The following is a 26,230-nucleotide window of genomic DNA, read 5'->3' on the forward strand; positions in this document are numbered from 1 at the left end:
CACCATTCAGCTTGGCTCTTTTTTCCCTATTGTGGGCCGCTCTTTCCTGGGTGAGACAAAGGTAAGGATGGAGTGAGGTAGAAGTAGCTGATACAGCTATTATTGCGGAAGGTGTTGTACGAAAGATGTTGAGAAATACTCCCTCATATTCTTTTTCTAAAATACATGCAGCTCTGACGTCCATGCACTTGTGACTTTTGAAACCAGAACTCACTGCGTCAGCATGTCGATAGAATGCGCAGCATGTTCATTCAGCATAGCAGTAATACTTGTGGTGAGGTGTCAAGAGCTGAGTGAGTAGGCAGTGCATGGGCCATTCTGTGTAAATGCTTTAGGGATTGGATAGGTGAAAGTGTGAGCGAAGGAAGATGTTGCAAGCAATAGTGAGTGTGACAAGCCATGAACTTTCTTGGTCACAGACCTACTTACAGCAGTTTTGGGTGTTCCTCTAGACTATAGAAACATCACTGACCCATATGGCAATCTCAAATCAAGGTGACAATGTCTAGTGACATGGTCTTCTTGGCTTGTCCGGAGAGAACAGAATGGTTCTCCTCTGGACCAGCATACCCACTACGTCCCTTTTGGCAAATAAGGGGTCAATTTCTCTCTGCGCTACATGTTTGGGGCAATTCACACAAACATTGCAGGGGAGCTCTGAATTGCCAGCTCTTCACTGGGTGCGTGTTTGGATGCATTTTAAAGATGGTGCTGCTACTGGGAATCCTGGGAAGTTCTAGCAGTGGAGAATATTGCCACCTACAAATGAGTGGGAGAATACAACAAGCAGGGTGCCTGACAGGCCTAGCACATAGGTTTTGAAGCAGGTTTAGGAAGGCAGGTTGAGGAGAAACTACTTCACCCAGAGAGTGGTGGCTGTGTGGAATGCTCTGCCCCAGAGGGCAGTGGAGGCCCAGTCTCTGGATTCATTTAAGAAAGAATTGGATAGAGCTCTTAAAGATAGTGGAGTCAAGGGTTATGGAGATAAGGCTGGAACAGGATACTGATTGAGAATGATCAGCCATGATCATATTGAATGGTGGTGCAGGCTCGAAGGGCTGAATGGCCTACTCCTGCATCTATTGTCTATTGTCTATTGTAAGGGAGAACTCTTGTAGGGTTTCAAGAGGAGAAACCCTCCATAGAACCACTAAACTTGACAGCCAATATCTGATAAAATTCAGCCCATGACACCACATTGATTCAAAAAAATGCCAGATTTCAACTGAAAATAACATCTGAATGAGCTGCTTTACTCAGCTTATCGAAATTAGTGGATACAATAGGATTATGGCACACAACAGTGCAGCTGCATTGATATGAATATTTAAACATATATCTGATTTGTATAATTCAAGTATGTTGTTGTAAATGAATACCTTGAAGCAAATTCAAGGATTTTCAAAAGTATTCACTGTGGAAACTGACAAAATGTCTAGCCAAACATAAATCTAATTTTTTTTTTTGGGGGGGGGGGGGGGGAGGGGGATTTAAATTACATGTAATATTATGAGGTGACTACATATGGTGGCATTTGTTTAACAAGCAGAGAGGGTAATAATCAGGGACATAAACATTCCATAATTAATCGAAGCATTAGAGTGGGCCTGGGGAGACACTACTTTTAAACCAGAGGGTGAGAGAGAGTCTGGAAGTCACTGCCTGGAAAGAAAAGTATGATGCAGACAAAAATCTTCACATTTTAAACAAAACTTAGATACTCTTGAAACGCCATAGCCTACTGAGCTATGGAAAAAAAGAGCTGGGAAGTGGGAGTAAACTGGCTTGCTTCCTCGTTGATGACAATGGCATGTTATTTCAGACTGGTAAATGTTGATTAGATTGTAGGCCAAGAGGAAGATCTACCTAGCCCCTTAAAACAATTCTTTTGCCATAATTGGCAACAGCTGCAATTTCTAAAAAGAAAACTGCTCATGGGTTCTGGGTTTCACTTGTTGGGCCAGCACTTATTGCCAATCCCTAGTGGCCACGAGAAGGTGGTGAGTGGTTTTCTTTAAACATTGAAGTCCACTTGGTGTAGCCGGACTTCCCACGCTATCAGGACATAGCTCTTGGTTCTCTCTCCCCAATTGCTTGTACACAATCTGTGATGTTTCCTGGCCACTCTACACCCATATACCTTCAAATGTTTCCCAGTAACTCCTGCTTCCAAGCTGCAACATTCAACTATTCTTTTTCCTGCTTGGCAGCTCGTCAATCGAGCCAAGCCAAGTCTTGTTGAGCAGAAAGTGGAGGAAAATAAATTATAAAATAGGTCCTGCCATTAGGTTTGGCGAGATTTCTGCAATGCCAGTACCTCTGGGTTCTCTCCTCAGCCTAGGAAACCCAGCCACTGTTTCAACAAATATTTGAGGTTTATCCATCAAATGTCATGCCCCTTTCTTATAGTACTGTGCTGCAGTCTTTAAAAAAAACTTCCCTATTCTTCCTACATGATTAACTACCTCCTTGCTATACCTTTGGTAATCTCTGAAATGACCAGCTGGGAACAAGAACTGTAAATAAATCCAGCATACAGACAAACATACTTTTTATAATTTTATAAGTTTGAAAATTTTTTGCCTGGACGTACATCTTCTGTTCACTTTGCAATGTTATATTGGACTCAGCAAACAAATAGAGAGAATTTTTAAAGAGTGGGTGATAGACAGAATTACGAAGGAAAAGGGAAATGGAACACTACTGATGGAAATAACTGACCAATCATATATCTGTCTTAGGAGATGCTCCCATATCGGTCACTCATACCCATCCTTCGTACCTTAAATTCCCACTGTCCCAAAAGTCTCAATTTTCCTCCCATCACTAGGCTCGTCTGCTTCCTCTTCTGCTTTCCTTTCTACTGTTAATTTTATTCCAGCTGCTTCTCATTTTGCATGTCACCCGTAGCTCAAGCTCTCATTGTCTCTTTCTCTTTACACTTTCTTCGGTTTGTTATTTTGTCACAACTGCCTGATTGGCTTGGCTCGACTTATGTAGAAATAGTCACTCCATTGGATGCTACTGTGTAGGAGCTGAGTAAAGCAAAACGATGGACCAGCCATAACTGGTCTCTGCCCATCTTTCTGCTGTGTCAGGAACCTCATCATGCCTTGGGTTTAAAGATGACTAATTTTAAAACACATTTGCTGTGGTCGTTGTCACAGTCAACAAATTAACTTATGTTATGACAGTATTAAGGTAGCAGTTAGTACAGAGATAAAGCTATACTCAAATTCACACCAGAGTGAATTAGTAATACTTCCACTTCTTCATACACATACAACACAAACCAGCGAGTGGCAGCAAAGGACTAATAGGGTAAAAGCAAGAAAATAACTTTATGTCGTGGTTCTGTTCGCCGAGCTGGGAATTTGTGTTGCAAACGTTTCGTCCCCTGTCTAGGTGACATCCTCAGTGTATGGGAGCCTCTTGTGAAGCGCTTCTGTATGTTTCCTCCTGCATTTATACTGGCTTGTCTCTGCTGATTCCGGTTGTCAATCGGAACTGACAACTGGAAGCGGCAGAGACAGACCACTATAAATGCCGGAGGAAACATCACAGAAGCGCTTCACAGGAGGGTCCCAAGTACTGAGGATGTCACCTAGACAGGGGACGAAACGTTTGCAACACAAATTCTCAGCTCGACAAACAGAACCACAACAACGAGCACCCGAGCTACAAATCTTCTCCCAAACTTTGAAAAATAACTTTATAACTGGAAATCCTCAATCCTAACGTAAATCTAAAATATTCCGATTTTGGACCGACAATTGGTTAACTTTGGTCCAATAGAGTATTTTACAGTCACTATAAGAATCATGATAATTATCTCAAAGACTCATGACATTCTGTTGAAGAAGCACACGTCAACTATGATTTCAACTATGACATTTAATTTCTTTCAATATATTAATTCAATTATACTTTTCTACCAATTATTGGTAAACTTCAGTTGTGAACCATCTATCTTTATTATCAGATCACTAGGACCAGCACATCTACAACACAACTCATAAATGACCTCATGTTTTACCTTTAATAAAAATGGTATAATTATAGCATTAACCACATTGTCTACTGATTATTTGGGCTGCCAGCTCAGCACAGCAGATATAGTCTGGGTTTCAGCACCTTTTCCAAGATGTTATTTTTTAGACCAGAAAAAAAAAAGTGGTGTCCCTGACAGAACTGATCTTCGAAGATATAAACAACCCTACCTTCTGCTTAAAGAGTAAAGAAAACATTTATTTCTTCCAAAAAGTGGTCTACCTGCTGTTACACTTCTGATCATTTCTGTTGGGCCAGTTGATGTCTTCCATCAATAGTTTTAATAGAGTTTACAGCTTGACCTATAGATAAAGAAAAATCACTCAAGGCTCTATTCGTAACTGAGTTTTGGACTAGATATTAACTGGACTTGAAGGAAAATGTTTGAACAAAAGAACGATACAAATATCCCTAATTTGCTCAAGAGTGTGCTTATTGGGCACACATTTCCTCAGGAAAGGGAGACAGGGACTCTGTTAGCTTAGGTGGTTGGTTTGCAAAGCAGAGTGATGTCACAGTGTGGACTCAATTTATGCACGAGCTAAGGTTATGACAGAGGACTCTTCTTCTCAATTTCTCCTCTCCCCTGAGGTGTGGTGACCTTCAGGTCATCTCTCGAATGAGGGGATTTACAGGTTTATGGGATTCTTGATGGAGAGGGTGGGGTGGAAATCAACATTGTTTAATTGGCCCCTTAAGGAACTCTACTGGGACATGGGATGTTGGGCCATCCTAGGTCTGGCCTGCATCTTCCTCCGCCACCACCACAATCCACAAAATTGAGGACAGGTTGTGGGCAGATAGGAGGGTAACAGGCAGGTCACTGAGGTAATTCAATAAATAGCCCTGTCTACAAACTCACAAGCAGAAGTCCATGGAACTTTGATAAGTAGGTATTTCCAAAGTTCTCCATGATATCTGAAAAAAGGAATTCAATATCACATGTGGAAGGAGTTGTTACTCACCAAAAGCTCTGATCATTGTTGGTCGTCAGACTATGGATTTCCAAGATGACTACACAATGCATTAGAGTCAAGATTAGAATGGCGCTGGAAAAGCACAGCAGTGCAGGATCACAGCATCAGAGGTGCAGGAAAATCGATATTTCGGGCAAAAGCCCTTCATCAGGAAGACAATGCATTAGTCTAGTAAACCACACATTACTAAACACAAAATGATTTAGGAAACACAAACCCAAAGTGACCATATCCAACCACTTTTAAATGACTGTTCCACATTTTAAAGACCATATCAAGCTATTTCTAGTATCAAAAATAGTTGCCCAAGAACAAAGTGCATACAAAGATACTCTGCAGGACACTTGGAATTATTCGTGACTCTGCAAGAAGAATGGCTGATATAAAAAAAAGTTGCAGAATAATCAATTCCCTATTTCCTGCAATATGAATTTTAATGTGAAATTAATTCTCACATTTTGTAGCCAAATATATATCTTGCCCCTGGACAGGTAGTAAGATCATAAGAAAAATGAGTAGTAGAAGATCTGCATAAGCTTACAAGAAGTATTACTTATACTGCTGATGAAGCCACTTTGTTCCAGTCTTCTGAAATAAAGTATTTCTAACTGACAACACCATATCAACCTGGGTCAAGATTTTCCTGATTTCTGATTAAACACGAAAGTGATTTTCCAGGAAAGAAGCACAAAGCCTACAAAAATGAGAAAGCCTGTGAGATCTTCCAGCAACCAGAAGCTGATTGGACACCAGCATGCTTTCAGATGTTTAAAATCCAAAACATCACAAATCAGAGGCCGACAGTTCCACAACTCAGCAGATGCAGTGGCTGTTGCTGGGACACCAACCCCAGGCTTAAAGGATCCCTCTTGTGAAAGGAAGGACTTATTTTGGGGAAGGTGAGGGGGTTCTCAAACAGAGTAAATGGAAGGGAGGGGTGAGGGACATGGGGATGGAATCTCTTAAAGATCTGGGGAATGGCCCACAGCAGCCAAACTGTGCCCCAGGCCATCCCAACATTCTGTATAGATTTAGGGAGCCTAAATAATAACATTACTGCACTAGTTAACTAGTCTGATAGACCAACTCTGTCACATCCCTCAATTGGCAGGAGAAGTAAGATGGGGGATTGAGCCTCTCCACTCAGAAGTTAATTTGGACAGGGACAAGAAAGTGATAGATTTCCAATCCACAATGTTGTACCTAATTAAGTTCACTTTACCTCCAGGTCCTGAGCAAACCATCCTTGAAGGTCAACGTTCTGTAAGTAAAAAGTCATTGCTTCTATTGTGTTTACTTGTAATACCATTACTGGAATCAATTAACGTCAAAACCTTCAGGAAAGGAACAGGGTAGAAAGAGAGGATGCAAAAATTGTCATCATCTAGACTGGTCTTTGTGGCATACACAGTTGACACTGTTCATTGAGGAAGATATTTGAGCACTTCAGAAGACAGTACTATATTCAACTTCTCAACAATGTAGTAATAACACAGTTCAGCTCATTTTTGTGCTTATGCTTTCTTTGGTATCATATCTTTGTCACAACCATTATAGAGAGATCAATTTGGAAAAATGACATTTGATTAATTTAGAAAAGTGGAACATACAGGTCACAAAACGGCCTGACCATTAAAGCCTATACTCCTAAAACATCAAAGTTACAGACAGGTATACCCAAGGAGCAAAACTTGGATTCTGAATTTATTATAAAATATATTTATATAGTCTCCTTACTGGTAACTTCTTAAGAGTCATAGAGATGTACAGCGTGGAAGCGGACCCTTCGGTCCAACCCGTCCATGCCGACCAGATATCCCAATCCAATCTAGTCCCACCTGCCAGCACCCGGCTCATATCCCTCCAAACCCTTCCTATTCATATACTCATCCAAATGCCTCTTAAATGTTGCAATTGTACCAGCCTCCACCACATCCTCGGGCAGCTCATTCCATACACGTACCACCCTCTGCATGAAATATTGCCCCTTAGATCTCTTTTATATCTTTCCCCTCTCCCCCTAAAAGACTTTGTCTATTTATCCTATCCATGCCCCTCATAATTTTGTAAACCTCTATAAGGTCACCCTTCAGCCTCCGATGCTCCAGGGAAAACAGCCCCAGCCTGTTTAGCCTCTCCCTGTAGCTCAAATCCTCCAACCTTGGCAACATCCTTGTAAATCTTTTCTGAACCCTTTCAAGTTTCACAACATCTTTCCGATAGGAAGGAGACCAGAATTGCACTCAATATTCCAACAGTGGACTAACCAACGTCCTGTACAGCCGCAACATGACCTCCCAACTCCTGTACTCAATACTCTGACCAATAAAGGAAAGCATACCAAACGCCTTCTTCACTATCCTATCTACCTGTGACTCCACTTTCAAGGAGCTATGAAACTGCACTCCAAGGTCTCTTTGTTCAGCAACACTCCTTAGGACCTTACCATTCTTGTCCAGTTTCCTTCAGGAAATTTGTAATACATGCTCCAAACATCATTAAATGGTATATTTTATGATTTGGGTGGTGCAGGCATTGGGAAATCTATTGTTGTTATAAATATAAAATCAGAAATGTCATTGGGTGGGAGTGCAAAATGAATACTAATAAATTGGCAAACAATTTTACATGCAACATTTAAGTCAATGAAGAAAATCAGTAGAATGCATAACAGGTTGCTGTTCTACTATTGCCATTTTGTGCTATCAAGCAGGATGATTCTTTCCTAGCACTGTTTAAATTACAAACTTAGTTGGAACCAACTTAAAAACTAGTTTTTATATTTCAATTTTCCTCATGTATTATATTACAGTAATCAGAAAGTAATGAGAAAATGTTTCATGTAATGATACTTAAATTGCTGAGATTTTATAAGCGTCAAGAAAGATAGGAGAAGGTGAGGACTGCAGATGCTGGAGATCAGAGTTGAAAAGTGTGGCACTGGAAAAGCACAGCAGATCTTGACCTGTTAGCCTTTTCCAGCATTACATTTTTCAACCAAGAAAGACAGGCACAGATCTTCCAGAACTATAGTGTCAAACTCTAAGCCAAACTTTTTCAGTGTGCGACAATACCTGCAGGAGTCCTGATGCGCACACAAATCTTATTTGTACTGATCAGAAACTAAACAGAAGTCTCCAATAATGAGCTGAGAGTCAGAGACTCGAACCAGGTGTGCCAACCTAACTATTACACAGAAAATATTAATACTGGTCTAACTCAGCAAAAAGTATCTCTGAATTGTGTACCACAACTGATGCACCCATCTACTCCCATAACACTTTCACTCCAATCTATCAAACACAACTGTCTCTTTACCCAACAATACCTATACCAGACTATCCCCTCCACACTGCTACATCAGCAACCTTGAACTCACCCAACCTGACTACCATCCCCACCACCCACTTGTCTGCCCACTCACTCCCTCAGCCACACACCACTCTCCCTCCCATCCTCAACTGACTCATGCACATTCTCACCCACTCACTGAAAAAACTATTCAAACTGTTCACAACATTTTATATAAATACAGAAGCTAATGTCATAACAAAAGGGGGTGCCTTCTTTTCTCATCCTTTATACTCATCAAGCATGGATGGCCATACTGACTCATTGCTACTTCAGCCTGAAAAAGAAGACTCAGCTGAAAAGTGTGCAATGAAGTCTGGTTTCACAAGTCTTTACAAGTAGCAGCAATGCATATTGCATCATTGCTGATTGGAAGATCTGAACCACTATTTCCAAAGATATTTAATAAAAGATCAAAATTTAGAAGATGTTAAGGAACTCTGCATGATCAAGCTTTATAGACCACAGAAGAATACTGAAAAATATTTCTAAGAGATGAAATAATGGCAAAAAGTCCCTCACAGAATGGTGAGATTGTGTTTTCCAATTTTTTAAAGTTTCAGTATATTTTAGGTTCAGGTGTTTCAGACGACTTTTGGAAGGAAGCCTGAATGTTCTTCATTAATGAACAATTCACATCCAGCCCGATTGCTAGGTTGCCAGAAAACAAGTTTTAGTTGGTTCTAGCTCCTAGTTATATCCCATGTCAACAGAGGCTCTTCCTCTCACATTTGAGAAGCTGCAGAATGACATCACACAGACCTTGATCTCAGATTTAACTAGCAATTTAGTTTGAGAATTAAAGTAATAACTAAGTTACAGGAATGTAATAAACATACTTATGTATAGAAAATAATAAATATTCACATTCTCTAGACCAAATCAAATCACTTGTTCATAAATGGCCTTAGACACATGAAAAATACTAGAAAAATCCAAGTTATTTATTTTTCATTTACCCTTTCCAAATATGAAATACCTGGATTGTTAACACTTTTAGAGTGTTTCAAGATATTTGAAACCCTTTTCTTGTGCAAAAAGACCTAAAACAACATAAATAATCAAGTAAAGAGCAAGGTGACATGAAACTAAAAGCTTATATTAAGCAAACCTTAATTCTATTTCACTCTCAGAATTACCAAACTGATACATGTGAATGAACCACAGATGCTTCTGTTTCAATTGTGTGTCAGTTGGCACTTCTTCAAACTCCTAAATGCTCAATGTGTCAAGTTAGGGCATGATTTCTGACAGTGCAAATAGTTTTTAATCTCTGCACATAGTGATTGAATGAAAGAACAAATTCAAACAGGACAAAAATATTTCATTTTGTTATATTTTGTGGAGCAGATTTAGTGAGTGTATGAACTTGCCTTGTTACATTTGTCTAAAACTTTAATTGTTATCCAGCCACAATGTTTTGATTCACAGCCTCAATTTTACAGGAATAATGCAGCATTTCAGGTTATTTTTAAATTATGAGATTATAATGCAAACCATTGAAAATTAATGAACTAGACAATTAATTGAAAAGCATCAGCTACAAATTGCTTTTCCAGAATATTGAGTGATTAATACATAATTTAAGAAGTCCGTGATTTAACTGCTCAGTATATACTCTCAGAAATAAATTAGTGGAAAATGTTACCCTTGAATGCTACCAGGGATCCCTTTGTTGTGATAGGATACTTAGGAAATCACTGAAAAATCACTCACCCTACACATGGGTTGTTCTGGTATTTCGGTCCTGTGTACGAAAATGGTGATGTTGGCTTGTCAACAAATGTTCCAAAGCCCAGACGAAAGTTGCTGGTGAGCTTTGCCATCTCTCGGGATAATGTTGTACCCAGCACACGGATATTGTCTAAATCATCTTTCATGGAGAGGGAAAGATCCATAAGATAGTACAAATCCACAGGGTAATCCTCCACCTGCCGTACATGCATACGAAAAGTTGTCTCATGGTCTATGTAATGTGATAGAAACAACAGTGTGTTAGTTTTTATGCTTGATGGAATCCACAGCAAATATGCTTTACTTAATTTATCCTTATGTCACTTCTTCCAGAAGGGTAACAAACAGTTACTAATAATTCTGTTGAATAAAAAAAATTAACATACTGTTACTTCAATGTTTTATAATTAGGGCAATGTAGCAGATTCTAAATTTACTTTCAACAACAAATGAGGTCTGATCAATAGAAAATTGAACAGAGATGTTTGTTAAATTTCTACTGCAAGAGGCTGATTAATTGTTAATCAGAATTATGACAGATATTAGCACTGTTCAGCATTTCACAGCTGTTTAAAAATGTTTTATTTATGTTAAGAGCTGATGACCTTTTGATAGAATGCTGAACCAAACCAGTTGAGCAATCAAAGTTAGAATTGCTAAATAAAATATTCGATAATGCCATGAGTCAATTAATTCTAAACACCTTGACACTGAATGTTTAAATCTTGACTTGAATATATCACGGTTCCTTCACTGTTGTTGGTTCCAAATCCTGGAATTCTCTCCCCAACAACATGATGGGTAGTTCTTAGGGCTGGAGGGGCTAATGTTTTGCCTTTATTTGAGAACATTTGTGAGGAGAAGCCTGGGATCTACAGACATGTGAGTCTGAATCAGAGATGGCTAGGTTGCTGGAGGTGGTCCTGAGAGATAGGATTTATGTGCATTTGAACAGTCAAGGGCTGATTTGGGATCGTCAGCATAGCTTTGTGTGGAGGAAACCATGTCTCACAAACTTGATTGAGTTTTTTTGAAGATATAACCATAAAGATTGACAAGGGCAGAGAGGTAGACATTGTCTACATGGACTGTAGTAAGGCCTTTGGAAAGGTTTTGCATGATAGACTAATGAGTAAAGTTAGATCACATGGTATGCAGGGAGCGCTTGCTAACTAGATATAAAATTGGTGAGATGGTAGGAGACAGAGGGTGATAATGGAGGGCTTTTCCTCAAGACTGTAGGCTAGTGACCAGCAATGTTCTGCAGGGATCAGTGGGATTCTCTTAACTGGCTGTGGATTAGGTTTGGCCATGTAGTTATGATCAATCCATCAAATCAGTGGAAAGATATGGACCTCCACAAATATATATGAACACTATTAGGTACACAAGGAATTACAAAAAATTCAGATGTTCTTACTTTTTAGGGAGAAAAGAGAAAGTGTACATCTATGTATGTGCGTGTGACTTTTGTTTATTATTTATATAAATGATTTGAATGAGAATTTAGGAGGCATGGTTAATAAGTTTGCAGACAACAGCAAAATTGTTGGTCTAGTCAACAGTGAGGAAGGTTATCTAAGATTACAAAGGGATAATTGGGCCAATGGTCTAAAAAGTAGTAGATGGAGTTTAAATTGGATAAATGCGAGATCTTGCATTTTGGTACAACAAGAAAAAGGGTAGGATTTATAGAGTTAATGGTAGGGGCCTGGATAGTGTTAAACAGAGAGATCGAGGGGTTCAGGTATATGGTTTTTTGAAAGTTGCATCTCAGGTTGACAGGGTGGTCAAGAGACACTTAGCATACTTGCCTTCATTGCTTACAGCATTGAGTATGCAAGTTGAGATGTCATGTTGAGGTTGTACAGGACATTGGTGAGGCCACTTTTGGAGTTCTATGTACAGTTTTAGTTGATCTACTATAGGAAGGATATTATTAAATTAGAGAGGGTTCAGAAATGATTTACCAGAATATTGCTGGGACTGGAGGGTTTGAATGTCAAGAATAGGCTGGGACCTTTGTCACTTGAGTGTAAGAGACCGAGGGGTGACCTAACAGATGTTTATAAAATCATGAGAGGCATCGGTAAGGTGAATAGTGAAGGCCTTTTTTTCCTCAGGTGGGGGAGTTCAAAACTAGGGGGCATATTTTTAAGATGAGAGAAGAAAGATTTATAAGGGACCTGAGGGGTATCTACTTTCACACAGAGGATGGTTTGTATGTGGAGGGATGGGGAATACTGGCATCCAGTGAACAAATAAAAATATACTCATCCTAACCCGAATTCAATTCCCAGATGTGGGATTCTCTTAACTGGCTATGGATTAGGTTTGGCCATGTAGTTGTGATCAATCCATCAAATCAGTGGAAGGATAATGACCTCCACAAAAATGAACACCATTAGGTACACACAAGGAACTGCAAAAAATTCATATGCTCGTATTTTTTAGGCTCAGGGACAAAAGAGAAAATATAGACCTATGTAAGTGTGCGTGGCTAATGGGAAATTTCTTTTCATGAAAAAAGATGATGGAAGAACAGAATTTTCAGCAGGAGAGCACCAGACATGCATCCACATTTATGTTGGCATTTGGTCGGTTTCATTGGTATTAGTCAATCTCCTGTCAATGTCTCATACTCAAAACATTCAATGCATTTTATATATGAGTATTAGTGACAGATATTGTTTTGTCTTGCACTCAGAGCAATTTGAAAGAAATGCGAAAACTTGAAGACAGTATTATGAGTGGAGCGTGATCAGTTGGCAAGTGGACTCTGATTGGTAGTGGTCATGGTGGGTACACTAGTTGATGATGGCTGACAACTAAATGTCAACCATCATTTGAATTTTGTTAAATACCAAATTGGAATCTGCAATACTACAACAAATGACACTTTATTTGAACCATCATGAATTAGGGTTATTGCATACTCTAATTGGCAGCGACAATTGAAATGTTCTAGTCTGAAACAAATTATATTTTACTGGAAATATGTAAAAATGTATTCCTACAAACAAAAATGTTAATATTAAAAAAGAACACTAAAATAATTTTAGCAGTAGTAAGTAACTGGTGCAGCTCTGTAGATATTTGGAGAATTGACAGTTGACACTGAACAGAAACTGCTCTGTCAAAACCACAGATTCAAAGAAGCTACTTTAAATATAATTCAGGCGCTCGACAAGGTTCCTCATGGGAGACTGGTGAGCAAGATCTGATGGAATACAGGGACAACTAGCCAGTTGGATACAGAACTGGCTCAAAGGTACAAGACAGAGGGTGGTGGTGGAGGGTTGTTTTTCAGACAGGAGGCCTGTGACCAATGGAGTGCCACAAGGATCGGTGCTGGGTCCACTACGCTTCATCATCTATATAAATGATTTGGATGTGATCATTAGAGGTTCAGTTAGTAAGTTTGCAGATGACACCAAAATTGGAGGTGTAGTAGACAGCGAAGATGGTTACCTTAGATTACTACTGGATCTTGAACAGATGGGCCAATGGGCTGAGAAGTGGCAGATGGAGTTTAATTCAGATAAATGCGAGGTGCTGCATTTTGGGAAAGCAAATGTTAGCAGGACTTATACACTTAATGGTAAGGTCCTAGGGAGTGTTGCTGAACAAAGAGACTTTGGAGTGCAGGTTCATAGCTCCTTGAAAGTGGAGTCACTGATAGATGGGATAGTGAAGGCAGCATTTGGTATGCTTTCTTTATTGGTCAGAGTATTGAATACAGGAGTTGGGAGGTCATGTTGCGACTGTACAGGACATTAGTTAGGCCACTGTAGGAATATTGTGCGCAATTTTGGGTTCCTTCCTATCAGAAAGATATTGCAAAACTTGAAAGGGTTCAGAAAAGGCAAGTCCTACAAAGTAACAATCTTATGAAGCTCTATACAGTGACACTTGATTCCATGCAATGATGCCAGAATACAACAATTTTTTTTTAACCGGCACCTTATGAACTGGCAAAAATTATACGCCTCAGATACTGGAGATTTTCTGTATTGTCACAATCTGCAAGATGTCCAAGTAGTCATTTAAGGGTGCAAATGAGAAAGGTCTCTGCCAGTAAATTTTATTTAAGGCAATATTGCATTATTATTTAAGTGATTTATGCTGTTAATAAAGTATGAGAGGAGTGTGTGTATACCCTGTGCATTATATTTCTATTACTTAGTGTGTTTTTACAATAATTATGTGGACCCCTTGATGCAAGGATGTTGCCAAGGTTGGAGGATGTGAGCTATAGGGAGAGGTAGAATAAGCTGGGGCTATTTTCCCTGGAGCGTCGGAGGCTGAGGGTGACCTTACACAGGTTTATAAAATCATGGGGGGCATGGATACGATAAATGGACAAAGTCTTTTTCCTGGGGTCAGGGAGTCCAGAACTAGAGGGCATAGGTTTAGGGGGAGAGGGGAAAAGATATAAAAGAGACCAAAGGGGCAACCTTTTCATGCAGAGGGTGGTACATGTATGGAATGAGCTGCCAGAGGATGTGGTGGAGGCTGGTACAATTGCAATATTTAAAAGACATCTAGATGGGTAAATGAATAGGAAGGGTTTGAAGGGATATGGGCCAGATGCTGGAAGCTGGGACTAGATTGGGTTGGGATACCTGGACATCATGGATGGGTTGGACTGAAGGGTCTGTTTCTGTGCTGTACATCTCTATGACTCTGTAAATTTGTCAAACTAAGATTTTTTGCACTGTTGTTTCAACATTTTTGATTCCACATTGTTTTAACCTGTTGAATATTCAGCAGCAACTAAAGCAATTTTTAAATATATTTGATTTAGTTTAACATAGTTAAGACAGCTTTCTAGTATAGTGATCATTGGAGACTATGCGCAAACAAAATAGGATGAGTCTAATGCACAAGTTAAAAATATTTTAAGAGGCTCCCATGATCCAACCTCAAGGTCTAACTTCCACTGTAATTACATGACACATAAAAAAGTTAAATATTTTCAACTTGATGACCTTCTTTCATTCCTTCCACAGCAAAAGCTTATAGTTCATGAGCAGTTTACTGTCTTTTTTTTTATTATTATCTTGCTTTCAATCTTCTGCAATGTTCAAAAACATATACTTCATAGTAAGAATAAATAAAACTGTGATAGAAGTTTTATCTATCTAGAAACGGTAAAGACAAATCACAAAGCAGTTTGGGTGATACAATGTAACATTGATCTTCCACAGACCGAGCTTTCAATTCCAAATACAGTAAACATTTTATTAACCAGGACCTATGGAACCAGGAGTGTACCAGTTGATCAAGAGGTCCACATAATTATTGTAAAAACACACTAAATAATAGAAATATAATGCAAAGGGTATACACACACTCCTCTCATACTTTATTAACAGCATAAATCACTTAAATAATAATGCAACATTGCCTTAAATAAAATTTACTGGCAGAGACCTTTCTCATTTGCACCCTTAAATGACTACTTGGACATCTTACAGATTGTGACAATACAGAAAACCTCCAGTATCTGAGGTGTATAATTTTTGCCAGTTCATAAGGTGCCAGTTAAATAAATTTGTTGTATTCTGGCATTATTGCATGGAATCAAGTGTCACTGTATAGAGCTTCATAAGATTGTTACTTTGTAGGACTTGCCTTTTGTTCAGAGTGAAAATGAAGGGAACCAGGTGACCTATTCAAAGGTCCATGTAACAACTGTTCTGGGTAATGTGACTATTAAAGATTTAAAAGTCATAACTTGGCTTGAGAAGAGTTATAAATATATTCACACTTGGAGGTAATGGCATTTGTGTTCATTATTATCAGACTGCTAGTCTCTAATGTCCCAGAGAATTGTTGGGAATGTTGAAATAGTTGTGTTTCAAAATGTTGATTTACTTCCAAGATGAGGAGAGTTGGGGTCTCAAGGATAGCTGATAGTGTTTTTTTTCCTGGATACACAGTTCCTGTAAATCATATTGCCATGAAAATGGGCTCAGAGATCAGGTCTTTTAAATAATTGTGAAACTCACAGAAACAGGCAGCCTGCCAGGATCCAGGAGTGAAGGGACCACTAAAGGTTAAATGCTGTACGGTCCACCACGCAGAAATGCGGAAGGAACATTCACTCAGATTGAAAGAGAAACAAAATCATGAGTATTTGTACTTAGGCTGGAAACTTGGATAGTTTGCTCTCACAATGAAAGATAGTTCCAGGTTTAAATTCTCAGAAGCCACTGCCTGAATTTTCAAACTCAAGGCAGGTAGTGGGAGTCAAGAAAATATTAACAGCACCGCCTGCCTCTGGAGAAATGCCAAAGTATTTCTTTCTCCTCAAACAACCACTGTGGCCCTCATGTTTTCATCCTGAAGTACAACATTTCCTTTCCCACTGTATGAAACCAGTGACAATACCATATGTGAAAACAAGATTTAAAAAAAAGGTTATGCATTGATAACTTTGCAATTTGAGAAAAATATTAATTTTAAGCACAGCCCAATAGAAGTATCAATCATCTAGATCCTTGAAAGTATCACAAAGTGAAAGTGCAAGAACTTAAACCTCTTCATCTTGTACAAATTAGCATTATGCAATGAACAGCACAGAGCAAAGCCAAAGATGTCAATCAAGCACATTATTGGGATGTCAGGAGTTTTAATGTGGCCTTTTGAAAAATAAGTTATTTCACATATCCTACTTTCACAAAAGTATTTGTTAGTTCAATGAAGTGCATAGTTAGTGAATAACATGAAAATGTTATGCCTTTGCATGGGGTTGTTAGGGCCTATACCTGAGCATGAGGGACCATAAGAGCTGGTTTGGGGAGCATAAGTTGGATCCTTTGAATTACATTTCAATACGTTTCTTCATTAAGACTACAGGTCATGACACCTCAAACTGCATTTTTTTAAAAAGCTGAACTGACTCTACGAAAATTATGGAGAAGGACATTGCACTGATTCCCTGCAGTGGAAATCAGTCAGGTCAGGTCTGCCAGGTGCAAACTTGTGATCTGATCCAGCCCACACCCTTAAAAAGGCAATCCTGAAACTGGAAAGCATGGGAATGAGGTCATCTGTGCTGGAATTGAGAATAGTCTGTCATTTTTAAGGGCTTCTGAGACACAGTGACTGCAAATATCCAAGCCAAAGATTAATTCTAAGGTTCCACATAAATTTCCCAGTCTACTCACAGGAAATTGTAAAGTATACTTGTGAATACATTTTTTCCATCCATTCTGTGAAAGATGAAAGGGGAAGTTCTTTTCCATCATTTTAAGTATAGATGGCCTACAGTAGTGTTCAATACAGTAATGCCTAAAAGCATGATTAAAATATTTTTAAAAAGATGAAATTGTGTCATCCTTTCAGCTGAAGGCTGGAAGTTCAATTTTCCTTTTCAAGTTATGAATCTATGAGAATGTAATACAAGATTTTACCTGGTCTTAGTGTGAGTGCAATCCTTTGAGGTGCAAGTTGAATGACATCTGATTGCGATGATCCTGATCCCTTATTGCTCAATGGTAAGTTTCTTTCTATCTGTATGTTGCTTTGAGGGCTTTCTATAAAGTGAATACTGCATCCTCTTTTAATCAAACTTTCCCTAAAGTCACATCTTGATGAGAAGCTTCCCTTGTTGCCAAATTCCTTAAAGATCAAAAGCAAACAAAAGATAAGAACACTTCAGCAATTATAATGGACAGAGTAGGCCACATGAAAATTGTTTTTTCAAGAGAATGAGTTACAAAAGACAATTCAACCACCGTTCTTGCTTAACTATCTTAGGACTGTTACAGCTTTTCTAATACAGAATGCCCTTTTCACATGATGTATGCTTCCTGTGCATTTTCTAGTCAACTTTTAACTCTTTAACATCATTACCATCATTCAATATAAATCTTTACTTCACGTTTTTGGGCGGCAAAGAATTGCAATTATACTAAAAGAACATCAACAATCCACAGTTGTACTTACAAACCTCAAATGCCATTATTCCAAGATTTTTTCAGTCTACTGAACTTCTGTGCATGTGTGAAGCAAACTGATATGACAAAGTGCTACTGTGCAGGGACAGAATATAAAAACTGAGTTGTAGCTGTACAAGGTAGTCTCAAGGACAGCAAACCATAGCAACCAGCATTGTGACCCTAAATAGCGTGAAAAATGCATGATTACTATAACAGTCATTGTTACAGCTGTCTACTTTGGGAGTGGGTTTGTTGAAGATTAGCTACTGCATTCAACTGGAGTACAATGACCCATGTGGAAGAGCAAGCTTAAGAAAATCTGAGGGACCTATATGGGTGTACCTATTTGTCCATGCCAGTCTCTCCCTCTTCCACATTTCCTATAGAGTCATCGAGCACAGAAACAGACCCTTCAATCCCAGCTCGTCCAAGCCAACCAGATAGCCCAACCTGGTCCATATCCTTCCAAAACCTTCCTATTCATATACCCATCCAGATGCCTTTTAAGTGTTACAATTGTACTAGCCTCCACCACTTTCTCTGGCAGCTCATTCCATACACATATCACCTTTTGTGTTAAATCTTTTATATCTTTCCCCTCTCACTCTAAACCTATGCCCTCTAGTTCTTGGCTCCCCCACCCCCGGGAAAGGACTTTGTCTATTTATCCTGTCCATGCCCTTTAATGATTTTATAAATCTCTATAAGGTCCCTGGTGCTGTGCGGCAACAGTGCTAACCACTAAGCCATCATGCTGCTCCTGATATCATCCCTCCCAATTACTACAATTCCTTTTGTCTGAGCATAGGCAAGCCTTAGTTTTTTTCATGCCTTTTGCATCCTCCATCACTTCAGTAGAACAGAGGCAGAATGGGTCCCATAAAGTTTATTCCGCACTGATTTTAGATAGAATGTAAAATGGTGCCAGTCCCATTCAATCTTGCCAATTCCTACCAACATTGGCTAAAATCAGTTGCCACCGTTTATCTATTTTATCTTCTCTGAACTAACTTGGGATGTTTTGCAATGCTAAAGGCACTACAAAAATGCAAGCTGTGGGTATCGTTCTTGCATAGTTTCAAAAGGTTACGGTTTTATTTTCCAAGCCTCAAATATCCACTCAATTATTTTAATGGACAAAAAACAATGATCTTTAAAGCAGAGAAGGAAGAAACTCAAGCCCATCTGCATACAGTCAAAACACCATACTGGAGCCAATATAATTGGCATTTAAGTACATTGTTGAGAAAAAAAACAATTTATTCTAAAGAGTCATTCGACTCAAATTATTATTGTTTCATTCTCCACTTTTTTTGGGTTTATAAGATCATGGGGGGCACAGATAAGATAAATCGCTAATGGTCCTTTCCCTATGGTGGGAGGAGTTCAAAACTAGAGGGCATAATTTTAAGGTGGTATGAAAAAGATTTAAGAGGGACCTGAGGTGCAACTTTTTCTACAGAGGGTGGTTCATATGTGGAATGAACTGCCAAAGAAAGTGGTAGATGCAGGTCCAATTACAACATTTAAAAGACAATTGGACAAGTATATGAATGGAAAAGATTTCGAGGAGTGAGAGCCAAACACAAGCAAATGGAACTAGTGTAGTTTGGGAAATCTGGTCAGTATGGACAAGTTGAATCGAAGGGTCTGTTCCATGCTATCCCATTATATGCTGCCAGACCTGCTGAGTATCTCTTTTTATGTTAATTCATTCATTGGTTTATAATATCAGAATTCATGTTATCCTAAGAATTGATCTTGCATTGATAGGTTGGATGGAACATCCAACTTTTCAAAACTGAGATAACTATTCATCTAATACAACACTAGAAATGTTATTCATCTCCATCAAATCATATGGAATCTTTAAACAGATAAATGAATTATGTAAAATGTTTGCACACAAATGGATAAATAATGTATTGATCCCCACAGATACTGATAACTAAAAATCAGACTAGCTGTCCTTTCACTTATCACACCAATTTAATCAGAGATCTTTTTAATCATTTCATGGTAAGTACCAGCATAAAATGGTTTATGAATAAGTGTGGACCACAAACAAACAATTAGCTGGCTTTGACAATTAGCATATTTTTTCAAATTGGAAGCTCTCCTTTTAGTTCTAAACCACCATTGTACTGTTTCTGTGGTTTGTAGTACCCTCAAATCTTCTTGATTGAATTAAAGTCTTTGTAGCTCACAGTCAGCAATCAATAACTCCAGTTTTACTTTCAAAAGCTTAAAATACCACCCTGACCTCTGGTTAATTCTCAGCTAAAGAACCCCATCTTTAAGCTTTACTGTTAGCTCAGAATTGAAAAATCAAGTTTATTCCAACCACCAAGTATAAATTGCAAAATAAAAAAATTCCTCATGTTGGCCTCATTTCTCGTATTGGGAAGAACAAAATCACAGACACACATATTTTTATTCTTCTAAAGTGGTGACTCAGACTTATTTTCAATTCAATGCTTCTTTATAAGTAACTCATTGTAAGAATATTGTGGAATATAAAAAAAGAACAATTAAAGTGAACATTTTTGCTTTTTAGAAAAGCAATTTGAACATCAAAGTCCATGAAGCATTGATTAAACTCCATGTAAATATGTGTTTATTACGATCTTTTAATTGTCATCCTTACTGATGCAGACTTGATTTAATTTGCAGAACAATCTGTGCATTGTCCCTGAGAATCTATCATTCAAAGAGCACCTTAAATATTGTAACCAAATGTAAATATATGTGAGAGATATTTGAGTACATAAGGAAGAGAAAAAAAGTAAATAAATACAATGAAAAGTGAAAATCCAGAATTGGAGACTTTTATTAAAAAGGTTAACAAAGGAAGTGGTGGGATGTATAAATGAAACAAAAATATCTGCAAGGGATATTGAAACTCAAAGCACAGGGCTTTAATGAAAAAGCAAATATAGATCCACTACAAATGGATGCAGGAAAGTATACTCCTGCTAATAAAACATATACTAAATGAATTATTTGTATTTATTTTCACATGAGAAAAGGGGAAAAAAATCAGCACGGTGGAATCTAAACACTGGTCACAGTAGGAATGTCACTACATTTAATGCAAGTTTTAAAAAAAGAAAATGCATTTTAAGTCAGTGAAATATCTTGAAGTAGACGGCTTCCATCCAAGGTTTAAAGAAAATTGCTCATGAAAACTCTCTGCATTCAGGTATTGTACTTTTGAATAAAAGAAAATTGTGAATGTTGTTAATTATTTAAAGGAGGAAGAAGAATAACTAAGAGATTGAAAATTACTGAAGCATATCATTAAATACAGTAACTGAGCAGTTAGACACACTGGTTGATCGAAAAGAATGAGCATAGATTTATAAAGAGGAGATCATGTTTGGCTATGTAGTTAGTTAGCATGGCAGAATGGGGAATGCAAATGGGTTACTATCTGAGTGGACCATTCCACAAAAGAGAAGAAATTCAGGTGCACCTGTACCCACTGTCACCACTGCAGATGTTAGATTGGCTTCTTGAGGGCAACATTTTTAATTTCTCCTTACTAAGATGTGAGGTTCCCATTTCTTCAAGAAGACCAGTATCATCCTAAAGAAAAATCAGGCAATGTGCCTTAATGACTACCATCCAGTGGCTCTAACATTCCCATCATTATGAAATGCTCTAAGTGGTTAGTAATGGTACACATCAACTCCAACCCTTCAGATCGCCTCAGTCTGCTACAATTCACCAAGGTCAAAAAATAGGTCTATGACAGACGCAGTCTCCCAAGCTCTATACTCATCCCTGGAACATGTGGATAACAAGAAGACCTATATCGGACTCCTATTGACTTCAGCTTTGCATTCAACACCATAATTCCAACAAAACTTATCTCTGAACTCTGCGACCTAGGACTCTGATCTCCCCTTCTGCAACTGGATCCTTCATTTCCTGACCTGCAAACCATAATCAGTATAGATTAGTATAGAACAAAACCTCCTCCACAACAGCCCTCCACATCAATGCCCTGTAAGGCTGTGCACTCAGCCTTTATTGTACTCCTTATACATTCACGACTATGTGGCCAAATTTGTAAATGGAGTTAGAGCTAAATTTGGTGACACCAATGGAGTGGATTGGATTTCAACCAAGGACAAGACAGGGTACAGGAAAGAGACAGAGAGCATGCTGTAAAGACAACAGTTTCTCGCCCAGCACCAGTAAAATGAAGGAGCTGGTTATTGGCTTCAGGAAATAGAGTGGAGGACAGACTCCCATCTGTATCAATGCTGCTGAATTGGAGGGGGTTGTAAGCTTCAAGTTCCAAGAAGTAAATATCACCAAATGATCTATCTTGTCGGTCCAAGTCAATGCCGCAGTCAAGGAAGCTCACCTATTCCTCTATTTCCTCAGAAGGCTCAGGAAATTTGGCACATTCACAATGATTCTTACCAATTTTTACAGAAAAATAGAAAACTTCCTATGGGATTCATCGCAAATTGGTACGGCAACTGCTCTGCCCAAAATTGCAAGAAATTAGAGAGTTGTGAATGCAGCCCGATCCATCATGAAAACCAGCCGTCCATCCATTGACTCTATCTATACTTTGTGCTGCCTCGGGAAAGCAGCCAACATAATCATATAACTCCAGTTATACTCTTTTCCATCGGACAGAAGATATAAAAGTTTGAAGACATGTACCAACAGATTTAAGAACAGCTTCTTCCCTGCTGTTATCAAATGTATGAATAGACCTCTCATATATTACAGTTGATCTTTCACTGCATCCTCTCTGCAGGTCTAGCACTATATTCTGCATTCTGTTCTATTACCTTGTTGTACTTATTAAGGTATGATTTGTCTGGTTCGCATGCAGTACAATACTTTTCACTGTACCTCGGTACATGACAATAATAAATCAAAATATTAGCAAAACAACAGTGCATTTTTTTCATGATAATCCTATGGCATTAGTGGCAATTGATTGGGATGCAGAAGCTGGATTCAAAGGTGTTTTAAAAGCTTGATCAAACAGGTATGTTGTCTGCAGGTCATTAAAAGAAGGACAAAGAGATAAAGAATCAATGAGGTTTAGGGACGGAATTCAGAGTTTAGGACTTAGGTCTCTATGAGACATGGTTATCAAAGGTGGAGCCATTTAAAATAGGGATCAGAGACCAGAAAGAGCCAGGAGGCTGTTAGAGAGAAAGAGAGAGAGGCAATACAGTGATTTGAAAACAAGAGTCAAAATTTTAAATTGAGGTTTTTTTTTAGATTACATTACATTACAGTGTGGAAACAGGCCCTTCGGCCCAACAAGTCCACACCGACCCGCCGAAGCGCAACCCACCCATGCCCCTACATTTACCCCTTACCTAAAACTAGGGGCAATTTAGTATGGCCAATTCACCTGACCTGCACAGCTCTGGACTGTGGGAGGAAACCGGAGCACCCGGAGGAAACCCACGCAGACACGGGGAGAACATGCAAACTCCACACAGTCAGTCGCCTGAGGCGGGAATTGAACCCGGGTCTCAGGCACTGTGAGGCAGCAGTGCTAACCACTGTGCCACCGTGCCGCCCAAAGTTTTGCCATACAGAAGCTGATGGAAATCAGCAGAGAGGTGATGATTGCTGGAACTTGTTGGAAGTTAGAATACAGGTAGTAGAATTTTGTATGTCCTCAAGTTTATGTAGCACTGAAAATGGGAAGTGGGTCAGGTGAGCATGGAAATAATATTTAAGAACATGGATGATAGTTTCAGCAGATTAGCTCAAAGGTCTTGAAATGGGCAATGATGCAGGGTAAAAGCAGACAGTTATGATGATGGAGTAGCTATGTGCTTGGAAGACAAGTGTCAGAGTCAGTTGCAGTCAAAGTTGCAAACAGTGTCAATAAACAAATAGCTGTTAGGAAGTTGGATAGTGTTCATTACTAGGGAAATAAAATGAAGGTAATGTCTTTGGTTTTCCCAATATTTAATTGGAACAAACCTCAGTGCTTTAGTATTGTATTTTGGACAATTTAACAAATCAGAGACATCAGTGGAATCAAGAATGTTATGAGCTTACAAGTGGAACCGGAGGAGTTTTGATGTGGCAGAATATCAATGAGAAATAGGAGGCAGCCATGAACAGATTATTTGGAAACTCCAGAGCTAAAAGACCAGGAGTTTAAGGAAAAGACACGACAATTAATTTTCTGACCATGGCTGGTTGGTAAGACTGGAACCAGGTGAGGGAAATCCCACACAAACTGGACAATGGAGGACAAGTTGAAAGTGAATATTTGCAGTCAGCAGTATAAAGGTTAGGAAGAATGAGAAGAGATGCTTTATCTTGGTCACTCTGTCATGGGATCCATTTGCAACTGTTTCAGTACTGCAGCACAGTTAGAAACTTGATTGGATGGCTTCAAACATGGAACTGCAGAAAGTATAGACATTAAATGGCTTTGGAAAGTAAAAGGCAATTGGAAATTGGGCATTAGTTAGGGCATCAAGAAGGGGTCAAGAATGGCTTATACTGAGAAAAGGGTAGGTGATGGAAGATTTGAAAGGAAGAGAAAAAGCTCAAGAAGTTGAAACCATTAACAATATCAGCTAACAAAGCCAGCATTTTAATTGGATCAAGGCAAAAGAAGGTGAATCATATGGACATGAAGAGTTGTACAGAATCTGATTGGAGACAGAGAGAAAGTAGAAAGGTATCCAAGTTCCGCAATAGTGCAAGGTGGTGGGAGATCTTTGGAGAAAGTTGGACACAGTAGAAATGAAAGGGGTTTTGTAGATGAATGAATGTCTGCTTTGTGACAAAGATTTCCTTGCAATTATTGTTGGAGAAGGGTTTATGAAGTCTGCTTGTTATTGACACAGCTTTGAAGAAAGGGACAAAGGGTGGTATACATAAAAATTTGCAGGTGACACTAACTTAGAAGAAACACAGCGCAAATGAGCTGAAGGATCACAGGCAGATTTTGAGAATGAACAAAACTATGATAGTTGTAGTTCAAAGAAGAATTGTATAGAATCATCCACTTCAGAACCAAAGACAAATCAATCTTAGTTATAAAACTCAGTAGAGATTGTAAGCACAAGAGCAAAAAAAAGACTTTCATTTCCATGTGTGCAAGTGAATTCAAATTAGTCTAAATGACCAAAAATAAGCTAATAGAGTGTTGATGTTATCTGAAACAGATTAGAATTCAACAGTTAGCAAGTAATATTTCAGTTAGGTACAAGGAGGAGAAAGTGAGGACTGCAGATGCTGGAGGTCAGACTCGAGAGTGAGCTCCTGGAAAAGCACAGGAGGTCAGGCAGCATCCGTGCAGGAGTATTAACATTTCAAGCATTAGCCCTTCATCAGGAATTGATGAAGCACTCCACTCCAGAACTACACTCTTGACTTCAGTTAGGTACAACTTTGTTCAGACTCCAGAATTACAATCATTGTTGGCTAGCAGTACATGAGGGCATAATACTATTAACAGAACAGGTCATTGAGAAACAAAATCAGGAAGCACTTTTCATACAAATGGTCACAGAAATCTGGAACTCATTCCCATGAAAGGCAATGAATACTGGATCAATGAAATGTTCAAAACCAAGTTATAGATCTTTGGAAGACCATGACTTTACAAAAGTCATAAAATAAAGGCAGGTAAACAGATCTAAAGAACACAACATCCTGATGTATCACGGCAGCAGATCAGTCTTGTGAATCAGTACTGCCTCCTCCTTTCTATAACGAGTAGACACCTAGACATTTTTACGGAGTTCCTGAAAGTATTTTTGTTTGATTCAATCCAAATGGGAGCATAGAACTACACATTCTTAGACCTTGTTGACTCTGAAAAACTCTTAATTGGTATAAACCAGAAAACGAAGAGAATCACAACTTCTCACACATTCTGTAACTTGCATACAGTATGGAAACAGGCCCTTCAGCCCAATAAGTCCATACAAACCCATCCCCATTCATCCTGACTAATGCACCTAACCTAATACCACTATGGGGCAATTTACCATGGCCAATCCACCTAAGCCGGACATCTTTGGATTGTGGGAAGAAACCAACGCAGACAATGTGCAAACTCACACAGACAGTTCACCTTGTGGCTGGAATCGACCCGAATCCCTGGCACTATGAGGTAGTCGTGCTACTTACTGAAACATCATGCCACTCTTT

The 26,230-nt window shown here is 38.8% G+C and overlaps 1 protein-coding gene across 1 annotated transcript in view; it reads right to left on the bottom strand.

The window, feature by feature from the left end:
* itgb5 (integrin, beta 5) overlaps window positions 1–26,230 on the bottom strand; it is a 144,482-nt gene that overhangs the window by 116,756 nt on the left and 1,496 nt on the right. The window contains exons 3-4 of the mRNA XM_072579543.1: window positions 17,534–17,741; window positions 10,095–10,344 (exon numbers count right to left, since the gene is read on the bottom strand). Coding sequence (XP_072435644.1) covers window positions 10,095–10,344; window positions 17,534–17,741 — 458 coding nt within the window. The remainder of the gene's footprint in view (window positions 1–10,094; window positions 10,345–17,533; window positions 17,742–26,230) is intronic.

This window comes from Chiloscyllium punctatum, chromosome 10, assembly GCF_047496795.1.
Source record: "Chiloscyllium punctatum isolate Juve2018m chromosome 10, sChiPun1.3, whole genome shotgun sequence".
NCBI classification, from domain to species: Eukaryota; Metazoa; Chordata; class Chondrichthyes; order Orectolobiformes; family Hemiscylliidae; genus Chiloscyllium; species Chiloscyllium punctatum.